This window comes from Notothenia rossii (genome assembly GCF_949606895.1).
Source record: "Notothenia rossii genome assembly, chromosome: 8".
In the NCBI taxonomy this organism is placed as follows: domain Eukaryota; kingdom Metazoa; phylum Chordata; class Actinopteri; order Perciformes; family Nototheniidae; genus Notothenia; species Notothenia rossii.
In genome coordinates this window covers 23,132,114-23,150,817 of record NC_136906.1, presented here as the reverse complement: position 1 = coordinate 23,150,817, position 18,704 = coordinate 23,132,114, and the positions used below count along the sequence as shown (strand labels likewise).

The 18,704-nt window shown below is 39.5% G+C and overlaps 1 protein-coding gene across 2 annotated transcripts; it reads right to left on the bottom strand.

The window, feature by feature from the left end:
- Nucleotides 1-579: 579 nt before the first annotated feature.
- Nucleotides 580-16,666, bottom strand: atp6v0a1a (ATPase H+ transporting V0 subunit a1a). Of its 2 annotated transcripts, XM_079643919.1 has the most exons (22): nt 16,505-16,666; nt 15,174-15,340; nt 14,525-14,603; nt 14,201-14,298; nt 13,981-14,109; nt 12,648-12,730; nt 12,041-12,167; nt 11,856-11,938; nt 11,682-11,775; nt 9,275-9,487; nt 8,123-8,273; nt 7,355-7,494; nt 6,527-6,693; nt 6,333-6,423; nt 6,001-6,119; nt 5,693-5,909; nt 5,494-5,601; nt 4,746-4,853; nt 4,019-4,063; nt 3,372-3,489; nt 3,071-3,242; nt 580-1,534 (listed from the first exon to the last, which is right to left on the bottom strand). In XM_079643919.1, exons 2-22 carry the CDS (start codon nt 15,288-15,290, stop codon nt 1,441-1,443), a joined length of 2,553 nt encoding a protein of 850 aa, XP_079500045.1. In that variant the 5' UTR covers nt 15,291-15,340; nt 16,505-16,666; the 3' UTR covers nt 580-1,440. The 2 variants fall into 2 exon arrangements, with proteins under 2 accessions (XP_079500045.1, XP_079500046.1); XM_079643920.1 differs by lacking the exon at nt 4,019-4,063 and having other exon boundaries at nt 16,505-16,665.
- Nucleotides 16,667-18,704: the final 2,038 nt, after the last annotated feature.

The following is an 18,704-nucleotide window of genomic DNA, read 5'->3' as shown; positions in this document are numbered from 1 at the left end:
TCTGCAGCTACAGTATTTTTGCTGGACTTGAGCACAATATTAAAGTACCTGTTACTTCTTTGACATTCTATAGGGAAATATTGTCCTTTTTAGTCCACTACTTTTATTTTAGACCCGTTTTTAATATTCATGTTTTACATACAATCATAGTCTATACATTTTGATACTGGGTTACAGTATGTGCACAACTGCTTATAGAATGTCAGTCCTTAAGTAAAATTCACATGTTCTAAAAGAAAAGATTTGCTAGTGCTGTATCTAAGATTTCTTTCAAATCCTAAAACCAAGTTGAATTACTAATAATGATTTTAGTAATTATTAGTGTAATACTCATTTCAAACTACAAACAATTAGAACATTTTGAAGTGAGGGTTGATTTAAATGTTAAACAAAACAAAAGTTTCAGAACTATTTTAGAAATAACAAATCATTGAAATCAATTTTATGCCCAATTAGTACTTTCACTTAAAGTACGTCAAATGTTTAGTGCATTACTAATTTTACTTAAGTAAAGGCTTTGAATGTATCTTCCAACTCTGCTGCTGTTTAAGTAAAGGAAGAGAACCAATAAAAACAAACTTGATCCAGCTCTTTCCGCTTTATTGACACAGAGATGCACAATTATTGCGGTGCTAAATATTTTCTGAGGAACGGTCTCAGTGAATCCGCTGCTTCTTACTCCCTTTTGAGTGTGACAATGATTATTTAAACTTTAATATACAAATGAAATCAGATGCGAGGAACCAAAATGAGCAGGACCAACACACATTCGCCTATAGATTCCCCTTTATTATGCTTGTGTAGATCAATGGAGAACAGCTCACTGAACACAAAGGGCATTTATGGAAATGTTAGCTCAAAACGCAGGATTACAGTCTCTTTCAAAGCACTGACTGACATCCTGAAGCAAGTCAAAATGTTTCCCTTTAAAGCTCTGTGTGAGGTCATCGTGATAGAGGCGTCTGCTGTGCAAAGTGTGTGTGTGTTTTAGAAATTAAACCGGTTAGATGCTCTGTGCAGAACAATGCCTTAACACAACATGTGGAGATGAGAGACAAATAAACCCTTCTGTACCTTTACTCTGAATAAACATCAGTCAAGACATTTGCACAACACACCGAACATATGGGAAGATGCAGGTTTTATACATTTCTTATTTGCATAAATAATATTAAACTAAATACAGGTACAACAAAAATGACTTCACTATAGGACAAGACACACAACAGATGCAATTATTCTGAGGAATGGATGTAATTAATAGTACACTTCTGAGTAGATGTTCCCGATTCTAAGAAGTGATCAGTAGCTTAAAACAAACAGCAGTCTGAAAGAGCTTTTGGAGTGTCACTCATGGAAACTGCATCACACACACAAAGAGACAATCACTATTCAACACCACACAGATTCTCAAGAGATGAGTGACATCAATAGAAGATCTCAGTCCTCAGCATTCCCTTCCAGGATGCTTTCGAAGGTGAAGGGCAGGAACTTGAAGCCCTGGCCGGAGTAAAACTTGTTTTGGAACTCCACCCTGTAGAATAAACAAAGTGTCCATCAAAAACAGGAACAATAACCAAGCCTCTCACACAGGCAGACAGGTGTGTAGATGGTGCCCCCCCTCCCTCCTTCTTCACTCCACACTGAGCTCCCACCTGAACACATTCATGTCTACATATACTTCTGGGCCTGGTGCCGGGCCCTGACACATGAGCCTCTTCCCATCTGGAAAATGATCAGGCTCTATTTTTGAAGCGGCCGACGCTAAGTGATGGCCGCATGACCTTTTAACTGAGGAGCCATCAATACCTGCCATTCCATAGTCTGTGGGGAAGGGAGAGTCCAAAAGCTGCTACGAGTCGACTCGATCGGAAGAAAATAATCTGCCTCTTAAAATGTAAAAACGTCCTGCTTTTTATCATACTAAACTGAATATCTATAGGTTTTAGGTGAAAAAATGTCATATGTCCTTGGACTTCAATAGAACTTTTAAAGATGCAGCTGTAATATAAACTGCCAGGACTTTATCATGCAAGCAAATAATCAACATGTGTGCTATTTGCCCACCAAAGTTGAAATTGTGTTCCAAAAGGCTACCTTAGACTTGAAGGCATCTACAAAGTAGTGTCCGACTACATTTTTCTCCACCTCTTCTTTGGCTTCTCTGCATTCCAAACTGCCCTGTATTGTCTCTAAAGGCCATTCAGTGACAGCTGAGTCACCCAGTCATACTGTTTAAAGATAATTATAGAGAAGAGGGTCTGCAACACACACATGCTCTGTAAATGTGCCAGCGGATAATAAAAAACCAGGATGACATTCAGCAAAGCCTGACAAAGACATTAATGAGGGTACAACAAAGTCTCCTCGGAGCCATACTGAGGACTTACAGACGGCTCTGTCCGCCTCACACACAGCAGAAAATGGAAAGCATAACAGCGACTGGAGCCAGACATGTTCCAGGCCACAGGCCAGGGGAGAGAGAGGGCGGGGAGAAACTGAAATGTTCTACTTGCACACCTGACCTGTTACATTATGGTTACATTTCTTATTTTTAAATGTTGTTGTGAATGTTCACCTATGTCAGGGTAACCCGTTGTATGGATACTCTGAATCTACTGTTAGGGATGCTGGAAGTCAGTTTGATAGGTCTCATAATAAAAGTTAATATAAACTCTGACAACATTTTTACAATCAGGACCTTTTTAACTTTTATTGCTAACTGTGAGCCTCATTTTGCCGTTGTAATGCAGAGAAGAGGAAGCTGGTCCTGGATCCTAATATGCTTAAACCGTCAGTTATTGTGTTTTATCACTTACTTACCAAATAAGCAAAGCAGTGGCCTTGCATCTTGTTTGTCTTCACCTGCAGATAGCACTATTGGTCTGTAGGGCCTTACAGTTATTTAAAAAAGTCCCACCCCAGTGCAAAGGGACTGGATTAATGCTCATTGGATTTCAAACTCTGGTTAGGAGAAGATGCTCAAAGTTGTACACTAGACTGTCAGAACAGAGTGTTTTTCTGGCAAATAAATACAAATAAATTAACAGAAACAAACACAAGAACCTACCAGTGCAGTCGCAGTGCGTGCAAGAAGGCGGACAAGCCCTCCATGATGAGAAGAATGGCAACTGTGAGAACAGCAAAGAAGAAAAAGACGGCGGCCAGGATGAAGCCCCCTCCGATGCTTCTGCTGGAGAGGCCGATGTGCATCACCATGGTCCACAGCACCTCGGCCAGCTCTGTGCACGGGACGGAGAGAACACACAGACTTCAGTACTGTGACGAAGGTGCAAGAATTTGACAAACACCTCTGTTAGTCAGTGTGTGTGTATAGTATTGTATTAAAATGGAGGAAGAGTGAGACTTACGTGCATGAGCCAAACTGAGGGCCCAGAGCCTCAGATAGGAGGCGGTGTTGGATATGCAGCCCAGGCAGTACTCTATGGTGTGGATGGCCTGATGCACAGCCACATCCCCAAAGTTAAACTGTGAAAGAGATGCAACATCTAACTGAAGCGTGAACATCTAGAAAACATCGTCTCTACGTCAGCTCCTCGGGTCCACATAGGAGTCCAGTTCATTGTGTTTATAGAATCATTCAGGTAATTGATAGCAAAGAGATTTGTTACAGCAGACCCCCTTAAATTAGAAGCGTCTCAGGACCCTGTGAACCCAATAATATCAGCTGCCCCGCTGATCCCTCATGCACATCACCGGAACTGTAAGCAAACACGGGCCTAATGGCTCCGACCGCTTGAGGAATCCCTGCAGCCCATGTTCAACAAGAGACTATTGGAACACATGGACCTAACACTCACACACACCCACATACACCCAGCCACACACACCCACACCCACATACACATCACAGCTAAGAGCAGCAGGCAGTGGTTGACAACAGACTACAAAGCGAAGGGATAAAAGAGACAGAACTGCTAGACATGCACTTTTACAGGGAGGGGATAGTTTGCAGAGTTAGGGGGGGGGGGGGTGCAGTGTGAGCTCCTATCCCTACCTCTTCCTCCTGGCAGGCCTTGACAGCAGGTGACAAAAGGCAACGCTTTGTTATTGACAGCACACACACAGATCGACAGACATCAGTACAAAAAAAGAAGAAGAGTGATGAGAGAATGAGTAACACACGTAAAAAGGAAGGAGGGAGAATATTACAGGATGAACACTCTGCTCACATGTGCAGACACAACATTTGAGGGATACATGGGGGGATGTATCCTGTTGTTTTTCTTAAGAAAGTCTATTTAAAACCACTCATAAATTAACTGTTTCCTGGTTGAGTTAAATCTCTTGGGGATGTACAACAATTCCCCCCCCTGGTCTGTTTTTGACAAGTGAAGGTATACAATCTACCATCCACCACGCACTAAAGTGGCTGTAATAAGAAATACAGTACGACAAAGTACCTTTTTTCTTGAATCTTTGTATCTTATTTGCGATGATCTGAAGGTGGCAGTCTGGAGTTTGTTAAACCAGTTCATTAAAGCAGACCTTCATCCATAATTCATGTGTTTTCTTGCCACAGTGGAAGTGGAAAGATGGGGTATCGGGTTCTGTTTCCAAACTGTGGCTGGATATCTAAATTATTCAAAGATGTGAGTGGATCCTATAACCTGTGGCACCCCCACCCCCACCGGCCTGCTGTTTCTCCTGCTTAGTGAGCAAGAGGGACGAAACGCAGCCAGTGTAGAGGACAGTGTTGCTGAAGAGGACACGCCTCTTTTTACCTCAGGCTCCTCCTCCGAGTGTTGCGAGAGCTGGTCATGCTGGATGATTTCAGCCTCATCCTCAGTGGGCCCATTGCCCACCCGGATGCCTCCAAAATTCTGTGTACCCTGAATTGGAAGACAGGTAAAATTTAAAAAATGTAAAAAGGGATTATACATACATTCATATTGCAGCCTACTTGCCATACATCACAGGATATATTTTTCAAGCTACTGAACAATATATCTTTTAATGTTTATAGTGTACTATGTTTCTATGTTTAATATATTGGAGTATTCAAATTTATTCTGTATATTTTTGAGTGCTTAGATACTCCTCTGAATATATGTATTTTTTACTGAGAATGTGAATGCGTACATTCTACTTTCTTTCTTACTAAATGATAACAAAACATAAAACTAGAGCAGTTCATAAGCTAAACAAAACGTTACAAAAATGGTATAAATATATAATTCATAGTTATTCAGTTCATTTGAGTTAACTTAAAAGAATATTTAATTGGCTGACCAAACCATAATTAATCAACATAAAATAAATGGCTCTTACAATAATGTATTTTTAATTTTAAATGTTTATTTTGTACTTTACTTGTATTTTATTATATTTTTAAGAAATGTTGTAGTTCTTGTAGATTGACTATCAAAATGTCACAAAACCAATTCTCAACTTGGTATAAATAAAGTATATATATATATTATAATTAAAATTTACAAGGTATTATTTAAATTGACATTTGATTTATCTTACCAGGTTCTTCCGCCACAAATACTGTCTCCGCAGAACGAGAGTTTTTATTATTAACATACAGGGAACACAAGCCAATGCGATCACCACCAGGAGGGATTGGATAGCCATCTAAATGAAGACGATAGAAATGTAAAAAGGACATTAAGCTTACTGTAGTTCATTATAGGACAAAAGGATGCATGTCGGTCATGTGTCTGACCTGTCCTCTGTAGAGGGGCTGGTTACTGGGGTCGTTGTAGTTGAACAGGAACATGTTAATAAAGGCGATGAGGAGACTGGGAGCGTCCTTGGAGGTGCTGGCATCGTACAAGACCCATTTATAGAAGATCATAATGACTAGATAGCCGAACAGACTGGCCATGAAGACGATCTCCGGGATGAATCCCAGGTAGATATTCAGCGGCTTCTTGAAATACCTGCAGAGAGACACAGATAATCACAATGTGTGCAAAATGACAACGAGCAATAAATAAAACAAGAAATGAAAGCAGTGGATGGAAAGCTCACAGGTGGTTGAAAAGACTGAGTGAGATTCCGAACAGCATGTGGACGACTCCCAGGATCACAGACATCTTCATCTTAAACGAGTTCAGGAAGGTGAGCTTGTTCGTGGCAATGTTCCATATCTGAGAAAATAATTTATTTTAAAAACTGTTCAACATTGGATTTTCAATATGTTTCTATTGTTGGCTTTCTCCATTCACACATCTTCAATTATAAGCACTTTATGGAAACACATGTATTGTTTGATTCAGCAACTAGCCGTTCATTGAAGATGTATTTGAAAGGATATATATAAAAGACATTGGTAACTAAAATAGTTTGTAAAAAGTATTCACCGGATCAATGCCAAGAGGGTAAGGCCCTTTGAACACTCCATCTACTATCGGGTCCAACTGCAAAACTTTATTGCCTTCCAGTGTTTCAAACCTGATCGGGAGGAGAACACACATCAGTTTTATGATTTTAAACACTGTATGACTCCAACAGCGACTGGGCTACGCTCCAGTCTGCGTTTGATGATGACACTTACGACCAGTTGCCCCCTCGCTTAGCGTCGAACATGGGCCTGACGCTCCAGCCTGAGCCGAACACGTTGAGGGACTTCGAGAAGCAGTCGTTGTAAATGATCCCAGTGTAGATGGAGAAGATTCCCATCAGCAGGATGATGTAGCGCCCTGCAAACACCATGCTGAACATCTGCCAGAGAAAAATCAATCATGGATAAGTGATTTCTAAAATTAGAAGAGCTGCATCTCTACATTAAAGGTCACCTATTATGCAAAATCCACTTTCTCATAATCTTTTATACATCAACATGTGTCCCCTCTGCATTAAGAGATTCTGAAAGTGTCAGGAAAAAAGATTCTCTCACTTTTTGTCCTGATCCATATCTATAAAAACCTGTCTGAAAATGAGCCGATCAGATTTTGGCCACTTTGTGATGTCATAACGATGTTTTGGCTTGTGTAACCATTAGCCAATCACCAACTAAGGTAACCCCCTCCCCCCCCTTATCACCTGAATCTCCTCCGAGAGCACCATTGTGTTCTTTGTAACCAAATATCTCTCAGAGGGGCGTGGGGAGGGGCTCCTTATTTTCATCTAAAGTAACAGACAGAGAATCAGCACTTTTGAAACAGGGCTGAAACAGAGGGGATTATGGGAGGCTGCAATGCACGACCTGTTTGGTGTTTAGAGCCAAACACTTCAGAGACATGTTTTGTATATATCGGAGACCTATAATATATTGATGAAAAACAGTATAATAGGGGACCTTTAATGAAAGGAGCTCTGTTTGGCTTGAATCAGCCATGAGGGTGGTGTAAGGGCTGATGAGATGGATGTGATTGGATCATACCTCGTTGTCATTCTTCTGGGCAATCAGCCTGCTCTCTCTCAACACAAGGTAGAGGGCAGCTGCGGTCATGAGCACCCCGTGGCCCAGGTCACCAAACATAACGGCAAACAGGAAGGGGAAGGTGATGATGGTGTATGGCGCTGGAGACAAGGAGGGAGGGAGGCAGGCAACATGTGAGGTGGGGGGGGGGGTGGCAGGTGAAACAACATATGACGATAAACAGCATGTTCAAACAAAGTGACAATGGGTGATGAGGAAACACGCCTTTCAGTGGTTGTTTCGAAATCACAGGCAGCTGGGTAAAGTCGCTTTTTAATACAAGAAGTTTGAATGCCTTAAAGGGGCAGTTCACCCCAAAATACATATTTTCTTTCCTACATGTAATAAAATGTATCAATCTACAGTGTATTTGTGTGAGTTGCTGAGTCTTGAGGTTATCGTCCTTAGAATGATCTGCCATCTCTTTAACATAATGGAACTAAATGGAATTGGGCTTGTAATAAATACATTAGAAAAAGTATTTACAGAAATGTCTCTTTCCAGACATTACGAGCAGGTTTCTTAACATAATCTATAGACTTTGTTGTGAAATATTTACTTAACACTCAACAAAACAATATTTTCATAAAACCAACACATTAACATGTGGAGGAAAATGAGTATTTTTGATTTGGGGGTAAACTGTACTATAAAACATACATGATAACACTGATGGTCCAGATGATGACAGAAGCCAGAGGGATGTTCAGACAAAGGTGTGACGCATACCTGGGTTAATCTCACGGTAGCTGCCAATCCCATAAGCATCCACTATGTTTTGAAAGCCGGAGGTGAACTTGTTTGTCTTGTTAAAGGTGGGTGGGGTCTGCTTGGTCTGCATTCGATTCAGGATGGAAGGCACAGTGGAGCCGCTCTTCTCCTAAAAAGCAGAATAAACACAAGTCATGGAGCACAGGATTGAGTTTTCTTCCATAGACCGGAACTACGTACACCCTGGAGATAAGATTACAAGCCTTCTAGTCTTTCCTACAATGGGATCATGTGCAGAGAATGACAAAAGCAAACTAAACAAGAGGAAATATGCTGCTATCTCAAATTACACTAACTGCATAAAAAAGTATTTTAAGGAACTAATAAAAGATGATGCAAATTATTATTTGCTACAGGCGAGATCTTTATAAACTACACTCTGGCCTCATGTTTCCCAACAAGTACAATAGAGACAGCTGAGAATTGTGAATACAAACAGTTCAGTGCAAAGTCTCTGCCGCTACACCCAACGTACAAAAAAAATAAGTTTCTATATTCTACGCTATTTTCTTAATTCGGCCGGCTGATGAAGCCCAGCCTACAGAGGCCCTTTCTTTCCAACTCCACACCCCCAGATTATTTTCATTTTAGCACTACTAGTCATGCATGACTGTAGATAAGGCCAGAGCATTAACTGTCTCTGAAAGTCAGCTCCTTTGGGCCCTCTCACTCATCACTTGCACTCAGGCAGCCGATAAGGAAGTGCACACAGCAGCTGTTAACGGTTCCACAAACAAAGATGCCTGGTCACCATGAGGGGAAAACTGTTGAAGCCAGCACAGTTTTGGTTTATTTAAAAAGGTTAACCGTTTTGAGGAACTTGTAAGTAGTGCATAGAGTAGTCTTACATGACTTGTAAGTTCCTCTTCTTTGGATTATGCAAATAAATAAGAACACCACACTGTCACAGTGAATATACTGCTGGCTGAGTACCGTATAAACAAAAGATGGAATGAACATCCTGTTTACACTTACGTAGCTTGGACACGTGTTTTTTCCAACTGGTTCTGCTACATTCCATACATGAACCCTGTTCACTCTGACAAACATCAAGTTTGAGTTGGGCTAAACCAAGTAAATAGTGAATATTTTACTAAATCAGTTACTCACCGTCCCCCTGCGCAGGGCGAACTGGATGGAGTCCATGTCGGAGACGGGACACCACACCTCAGCGATCAGACACTTCTGAGTGACATCGATGTTGCAGAGGTTGAGGGTGTGGTAGACGGCCTTCATCTTCTTCACCTTGATGAACCACACTCTGACCGTCTTGGCTGCAGCCTGCAGGACCCTCTGCCTGTGATCCTCCGTCTGGTTCAGCACCTTTATAGAGACATAAAAAGTAAAGTCAGTCGTTGTTTAAAAAAAACCTAATTTTAGACATTCAATTTATGTTTGTCTGATGTTGTCCATCTGTAAATCGTAAATAATGTTAATATCCTAGAGCAAAAAAAGGTCAAGACAAATGTCCATCGTGATACCCAAAAAACACTTACTCGTGCCATTTTAGTTAAACCTGTGCTTTTCTATCAACTACAAGCTGATCTGTGGGAGGGTAGCTCGTTCTTCTCTAAAATTAAAAACCTCCTCATTTCAATACCCAGAGCACAAATATAAACTCAAATACTTGTATCATCTTTAAATCTGTCTAAATGTGAAAATATAATGTCCACTGCAATCAGAAAAGGCATCCAAAAATAGCAGCAATGAATCATGCATTTGATATGTACACAGGGTTTACATGTAATCCCTCATCATTGAGTCATACGTTTAAGAGCAACAAGCTGTGTGCTCCATTAGGTTTTCCCGAAAGAGATATAGGATATTCCCAGGTATACTGCTGTATGACTCACATTTAAAGCTGAGTCCTATGATCAGCAAATAGCTGGATACTTAAGCTGTGTGCTGTCTGGCTACAGGCGCAGTCCTGCATGCTGTTGAGGGGCTTAATGGCCCACACATAAGCTGATTGCTGTGCAAAATGTTTGACATTCTTCTATATTTGTGCCAGTCAGTCATTCTGCCTTCATGCCTACGTAGCGACCAACATAACACTGCATCCACAAACGCTAAGGATCAGTAGTGTGCAAAGCCGTGAGAGAATATCAATTGATATGTTAATACACCAAATATCACGTAATTGTCTCGAGCAAATTTCTGATTCCATAAATTCTTAGCACCAGACACTAACGGAGTAAATAACATGTGTAGTACCATGTGGGAGATTCACCTTTAAAAAAGGGGCCTTAAAATGCTTTTGGGGGTTTTCCATTTCCTGTGTTACGTTTTATTGTTTTTTGTTCATGTAAATGGTCTGCAAAGAATTAAATCCCTATAAGGAAAGCTCCTCCAGAGGGAGTTTCTCTCCCGCACACTCCCCCCCACCCTGCCTGAAATGCCTCCATTTGACTCTTTAGTTTACTTCCGTAACATAATGACATTACTATGTAACACTCATGTTTCTATTGGCTTGCGCTCCAACACATTGTAAGTATTAGGCTATGGGGTGGGACATCTCTAAGCGGTTGACCAATAACAACAGAGCCGGCAGCTACCAATCAGAGCAGACTGGGCTCTGGTTTCAGACAGAGGGTGAAAAGGAGTGCTGCAGCACAGGCAGTATGAGCAAAATAAAGAGCTTTTTGAACATTAAAGCATGGAGACATGTCACAGTAGAGGCACATAGAAATCTGAAAATGAGCATAATAGAGCCCCTTTAAACGTCTCCAGCCCGGGCTGAGGCGGGCACAACAAATGTGTCAGTTTTATTTTTAAGTGTATGACATGATGTGAAACACCCATATTGACAAATGTAACATCACATAGCAAAGACATAAGAAAGCAAAAGCTAATTAAAGAGGGATTCCGCAGGGCTTTACCCTGTGCAACATAACAAGTCACTGAGGACTAAACCATCACTGCAGGCACAACAACAACACTGAAATGGAAAGACTATTCCTGCTGGAGGACAATTCTATTGCGGGGAGCTAGAAAGTTGCTGATCAGCAATGGTTAATGTTTATTGCTATAAATCAATAACTATAATAATAGCCCAAACTGACCGTGCAGGACGGCACATATCGGGATGTTAACAAGAGGTCATGACAGCCAGGCTGTTACTGTTGGTTACTAAAAAAACAGGAAGGAAGCAGACTAACAGCTTTCTATTTGCAAATTGACAATACATTGTATTCCACACACTCAAACGTGATTGATGTGCATGGACATACTCCATTTATGTCATCTATGGGGTGACATTCGTGCAATATAAATAAAGGAAGTTTCTCATAAAAACCTCAGGTTTACAGACTGAACAAGAAGCAGACAAATTAACTGTAAAAAGCAGATGTGTTACATGCCTTACCACAGTTCCCTTACACTCGCTTTTTCTGAAAAAAGGTCTTGCTTACTTGGCGGAAGTACAAAACAAAAAGAGAATTAACCAGTTTAAGTGTGTCTCTCAGATAGTTTTAGTGAGTCAACATTGTATAACCGTTTTCCCTTTCAGTTTATTTACCATTTGCAGGTCATCGATGCGTGCATTCACTCCTGCCAGCATCTCTTTCCTCTCCTGGGGTGTTTCTGGGCAAGGGTACAAGGTTGCTCTGAACCTGAAGATGTAGAAAAAGAAGCTCAGATATGAAACTGCTGGCCCAGAACACTTCCTTAAATGTGTTGGTCGGTCACTTACCCCTCACAGATCTTCTTGACTCTGATCTTAAGCTGGTCTCCCTGGAAGAAGATGATGAAGACAGTCTTGTGGACCTGATCGCCCTGTGGAAAAAACTTTCAGTTAGGACTCTGGTGATAAAATACTGAAACAGGCGTTAACATCTGACCAGGTTCAGAGGACGTTAGTGGTTGAACAGCACTTACCGTAGACGGGTCCTCCAGAGGATCTTCAATTTCTGCCTGCCTCAGGAACACGTTTCCTCGGCAGACTCTCCACAGCATCCTCTCAAATGTGGGAAGACGTTCCCGGCCAATGACTCCAGCCACAAATCTACAACAGATGGAAAACTGCTGTCAGTGATGATAGGAGTTATTATTGATATGAATCATTATTGCACTTCTATAGCTTATATAAAGATAATGGTTTTATTTTTTAAAGCCTGGTTCATAATTTCTGTTTGAAGAGCTCAAATAGGCCTCATGTGAACCCTAAACAGAATATCAAATGTAATATTAACAATCTCTGCTACTATCCAGTGAAACAAAACACTTGAAAATATTTCTATATGATCAGATAGAGTTTCCACACAATATAAAAATGTATGTTCTGTAAACATTGACGGTAATTCCTACTATATATTTGTGATTGTGGATTTGTGGGTAGACCTCCACTTTACGTGTTTTCTTACTAGGCTGGGCAGACTGAGCTGGTGTGGGCGAGGGGATTGGCTAGATCACACTCTGGTTTCAGACACAGATGGAAGAGAAGCTTAATCTATTTGAATGAGGGAAGACCAAAACCCAGACTCACCCCAGTCTGAGAGGAGCCCTTTGGATTGTCTCATTGGGGTCCAGCAGGGTGGATGCCTCCTCCAGTAAACTGGGATCCTCCATCTGCATGAGAGTCAGTTCATTATTTGACATTAATAATCGTTATACATGGGCTAAACTATATATTTGTTTGGATTATTTTGACTGATATTGTAATATGATTACAAATATTGTGTGTTGTTTTTGGTTTTTTTGCATCATTATTTGTATTTAATTGAACAATTGTATTCAAATATTCCTTGGGTCATTTTGCAAGGATGTGCACTAAACAAAGGTTTTTTCAAAAGTAGAATTGGCTATATTGCTCATTTAAACATCTTATTAATTGTTGAATACATACTTGTGAAAACTGCGGATGGAAAACTGGATTTTACTAACATGAATGTAGAGATTGGGAAAGAAGGACGAAGGAGGAGTCAGGGCCAGTGTTTGTTTTCAGCCTGGACAGTGACTTTTGTCCAGTTAATGCCTAAACAGCAGCTTGTTGAGATCAATGATTCATCTCAATTACAGTCTGTTACAACTTTTAAAAGATGACTTAGCATTGTGAGTCAACAGAGTTTTTCTTGTGAATGCAGTGAACTGGAATGGATGTAGGGCAAAGGAGGGCAGGAAAAGCACAGCGAATGAACAGTAAACATGAAGTCTGTGCCAGGTACTGTCCAAAGGTTACTACAACATTTGCCTGTTTAGAAATGAGGCTTTTTATTGCCACTCAGAATATTCAATATACATTCTACCAACAGTTTTTTTCTGCTATCCGGACCTGGTGACATTAATGAGGAGTTAAATGGTAAATAATTAAATATAATATTTAAAATTAGAAATCATTTTTGGAATATATATGAAACAATCAGAAAATATAATAATTATTATATTTCCCATAACTATGCAGTTTTTAGACTATGATAGATTTTAAAACCAATAAAGATCTTATTTTTGGATTTTTTTTAAGTCACAGTTCTTTCCAGCAGTGGATTTACAGAAACATTAACTCATGTGAACGGCTGGTGTGAATGGGCAAAGACCATGTAAGCAACTTTGGTGTATCAAAAGTGAAACACCAAAGCCAGACTAAACGGAAACAAAAAATCAGTTTATCCATTTTCACAGTGAGTAAATTAAATAAATAATGTTTCAAAACATTTGAAAAAAAAGTTCATATTTTCCTACGATGTGTTAAAAGGTCTTAGATGTTATAACCACGGCAAAAAAGTATTACAGAAGTTCCACTTCTTTTTAAGGCAACACAATGTTAGTAAAACAAAAAACCTGAGAGCATCGTTTTGTACGGCAAGGGAAGGGAAGCTGACCTCATCAAAAAACTGCTGGGTGCGACGCAGGATGTGCTTGAGCTCAGTCAGTTCCAGGAAGTTCTTCTTCAGAGCTTCTTGGTTGGTGTTTATTTCCTTCAGCTCATTCTCAAGCTTCTCAAATGTGGCCTGTGGTGAGACATACAGTACAGAGAGGTCAGCAGAGGGTTGAGTAGAAGAATAGAGATCACTGTTAATCTTTAGGAGAGAGAGCAGGCACCTCCATGTCGATCATGTCCCTTGGGAACGGGACTTCCGGGTTCTCTCCTGTGTCAAGTATGGGGATGTTGGCCTTCTTTATTTCTTTCTCCACAAATCCTGCAAACGAAAAGTGAACAGGTAAAAAAGAGGCGTACAGTTGTTTACGATGTGAAGGAAGTGCCCAGCTTCCTATTGTATGGCCTGTTATGGCTCTTTAAAATAATGAAATCAAATAAAAGTATGTTGTTATGGTTCATGAGTGCAAGAATAGTATTTTTCAGATTTTAAATTGTAAAGTCCTTGTAATGTTTAGCTCTGGCAAGATATAACCAAGCTCACTTACTCAGTTTGCGATCCATCTCCTCACATCGTCGTACTTCATTAACAAATTTCCGTTGGAAAACGTTCACATCGGGATTTAGCTGCATGATAAAAATGAAGGGGAACATGAGAGTGTGAAGCAACAGAAGATAGATTATAACGACATTACCTTTTTGTTGAAAAAAACAAATGATGCATCAGTAACATGTGTAAAACTGGAATTAATTCAAAAACAAGAACCTCCACTTACAATAGCATCATTAGCTGCTTCAATGTCAATGATTTAAGGATGTGCTCAGATGATGCATAGCTATACATTGACAAACCTACCATTACAATGGGATATTTTTTAGAGTCTATCAATAAGTTCTAGTAAAACAAAGATACTACTGTTTACACACGGGCCTACTCTGTCACAGCCCATCTTATATTCTAGCACACAGCTTCAGGGATTCTCAGGAATGGGCTTTCTCATGTGTGGAATGAGGGGTGAGCTGTGAGCACATGATTAACATGATGCTAAAGGCATGCACTTTCTCAGCATTGTCACTGAGGTGGTATCAACAGGTACCAGTATTTGCAAGGTGGTTGGTAGAAAGTGGCAATCAAAAGCAAAATCTGTTGATAATAAAGAAGTCATGATTCAGAGGACAGTATAATAGTGCACTTACATCACGAAACTGCACCATCCCGATCTCTCCGAGTTCGCTGACACAACAGTAGGCCGCTTCTGACTGGAGGAAGAGCTGAGCCAGCGTCATGTCTTCACTTCTAAAGAGTTCCCCCATGTTGCTGCAGGATGTGAGTAGCTCAGCACCCCCAAAACTAACCAGAACCTCTAGAAACAGGACATTAATATTGATAATTAGTCACACATTCAAGAAAGAAAAACAAAACATGAAGGATCTAAGTGGTTCTCCATTCAACATATATCTCTACATAGCACATTAGTGTCAATATCACTGATGAGGGAGGCCTTTATCAGATGTGTGTTAGTTTAGCAGGCATGTGACAAAAAAGAGAAAAGAAAAAAGTATATCAGCTTCTCCTCATGCTGGTCTCATGATCACAGCAGGAATGTTGTTACACTTAAAATCGGTGTTCTCTGAACCATGGCAATACAGAAGCTTTGTAATATAAAATTGTGGATGCAAACCAAAGATAAACAGAAAACGTGGTTAGAAAGCAGCCTATGTAATATTTGACAATAAATATGAATATGTTCTCAGCATAATTTAGTTTAGCAGCATATCCACTGTTAACCGAACACACAGGGCTTATCTGTGGATTACAGGGTAGCATGTGACCAGTAGCTCTAGTAAGCCTCCCCACTTCCACTGCCTCCACGCAAAGGGCTCATTAACCGATTTAACACATCAAAACAAGTTCACATAACACCATAACACTTTAAAAATCTTAAAACAGTTAAGTGACTTCGTATTTAGCTTTTTGAATTACATATCAAGCAGTATTGTAACTATTTTAGCACCGACGAGTCGACGACTGAACCTTTCACCTGTCAAAGATGATGTCAAATGGATAGCATTATGGCTAACTAAATTGACATGTCACTGTTACACCAATTTACCAAAACTAGTAAACTCACCTAATCTAATAACGTAGAAAAGCAATCATTACATAAAGGTAACACATTCAGCTTGTACAGTTTTAAATGTTAGCAAAACTAAATCAGTAGTTGGAAGCTAGTCAGATTAGCAACCCCTTAGTTAAAGTGTAACAGGATAATCGTAAAACTAAATATTAACTTGGTTGAGGCTCATATGTATTTTATCCACAACATCAGGTTGTTAGTTATCTCATTTAACAATAAACAGTCAAGTAAATCATGATCAGTTTGCATTTTAAGTGGTGCGGGTGCTAGCAGGAGAGCTAACGCTAACTTAGCGCACCTGTTGCTCAATACTTTACTGAAATAATAAGATTAACGCTAGGTTTATATAATTTACACTCTCAATTACCGTTTTATTAAGCAACAGTGTACCTGCTGTTCAGGCGGAGATGTCCCTCTCCTCCTTGGTCTCTTTCCTGATTTCCTCTCTGCTGTTTGTTGTGGGCTGGTCGGTGGTTCGCAGCTGACAGCTCTTCTTCCTCTTCTTCTGGGTTTATGGCGGTTCACGTCCTGAACGCTGCTTTACTGCCTCCTCCTGGGCATGGTCCTCCTCAATGCCCAGTTAAAGTCGTGTAATTAGTCAAAAACCTATGATAAAACGAATAGTAAGTGATGGGATGTAGCTGAATACATTACTAAAGGTAGTCAGCACTCTCATTATATCTGCACTTTATTTTAGATTATTTTAGTTGATACTTCTTTAAACTTCTACATCACTACAATTCAGTAGGAAATATTGCTCTTTTAAGGCTACTTACATTTATTTGACACATACTAGTTATTTGTATATTTTTAAAGCATATAATATAATTCAGTATTATACTTCAGTAATCTATAATTGGTAGCCTAAAAGATCAAACAAAGTATCCAAAATTCGTTTTTCAAGCTCCACATTTGGATTTAAATAATAAATCATAAGCTTTTTATGTGTGATAAACACAGAACATTTGTATATTCTATAATAATGCAGCAATTTGAAGCCACTGTATAAAACGTATGTAGGACACTTACTAGTGGAGTAATTATAAACCATGGTAGGCCTACTTTTACTTTTAATGAGGCACTACTTTTTCTGATATGTTCCTTTTGTCTTTTTCATTATCATCCCTAAGCCTTAGATTGTTTGTATTCCATCATACACTTGTAAGAGTGTTCGTCTTTATAAGTTTCAGTGCCTTTTTTTCTATTTTCCATTGCTTCACTTGCCACCATTCATTTGTTCTCCTCTTAATTGTGCCTTTACTTTCAGCAATAGATTATGATGCAGATGTCTTATTTTATCATAAAATGCTTCTTTCCCCATATTATAATCATCCGACTTAGGTATCACTTTCTGTATGAACATTCTCTTAATGAACACATTTAAATGCGTATTTCATGCCCTTGATTGCAACTAGTGTTTTGTTGTTCCACTGTATGACCACTAGAGGGCAGTGAACTGTCAAGTCAAAATGGGTTTATGGATGATATTCTAGATTTCTTACAAACATTTACCAATACAATTTAGTCCACCTGACGACTAAGTCATTATTTTTAACATATTAATTATTTCAAAAAGATGCTACCCCTTTTGTTGGATTCTATTGGTCTAGATTCCTTGATAACAAGAATTGTATGGAGCTATTTAAGGGTCATAAGTTTTGATCATTCAAAAAAATACAATTTATTTGAAAGTTCAAGTTTTTATCCTGAACTTTGAAAAATACAATGATGTATTCAAAATAAAAAAAAGTATTTGAAATAATTTTTCCGGTTGAATATGATTTTTGATTCAGTTCAGCAATTTTTTTGAATAATATATTTATTTTCAGATTTCACTTTTATACATATTTTGATATTTGAATCCTTATTTTTTTCAGCACAGATTTTTCGTTTTCAGATTCAAAACAATTATTTTTTCAGTTTCGAATCTTGTTTTTTTCAGGTTTCACATTGCTTTTCACCTTCAGATCAATTTTTCACTTTCAGATCTTTTTTTTTCGCTTTCAGACTTTTGACCCTGATATTGCTTCGGGGGGCGGGGCTTACCAAAGAGTAGTTTGGCATCCTGAGTGACAGGCCTCCCCTTGTCATGTTGCCTTCATGGATGTTAGAAAACTGAGACCAGCGTCAAAGTTCCGTTAAGTGAGCTGTTGAGCATCGTAGTTGGCAACAATCAAGTACAAATAAACTGTGTTAGAATGTGAAATTACGTATCCGCAACGAGCCAGCAGGTTGTTCTGGTGGACCTGACGCCATCCCCCGCTGTCTCACGGAGAGATACCGCAGGTCCTTCCTTCCTGCAGCGGTCAGACTCTACAACCAGCACAGCCCCTAGTAGACCCAGCACAAAACAACACAGACTGTAACACCTCTTGTTGATAAATACCAACTATGTGCAATATTTGCAGTATGTGCAATATATATATATGCCGTTAAAAACTGTACAATATATACCTGGCTGCTAAATCCGCAGAACTGTCACAGGGTGTGTATTATGTAAAATGTGTAACTTTAAAAATATATATAATTTCTTTTTTAAATTTTTAATACTTTTTGTATGCATCCTTTAGGTAACATTAAGCTGTCTTTG

Bases quoted from the DNA above. Each gene is read 5' to 3' on its own strand.
- atp6v0a1a (XM_079643919.1), bottom strand. From the start codon at position 15,290: ATGGGGGAACTCTTTAGAAGTGAAGACATGACGCTGGCTCAGCTCTTC. The intron at 4,854-5,493 runs GTAAGATAAATC...CTTCCAATTCAG, and splicing joins ATTTGTGGCGGAAGAACCTG to GGTACACAGAATTTTGGAGG. The intron at 3,243-3,371 runs GTAAGTCTCACT...TCCCGTGCACAG, and splicing joins CCTCAGTTTGGCTCATGCAC to AGCTGGCCGAGGTGCTGTGG.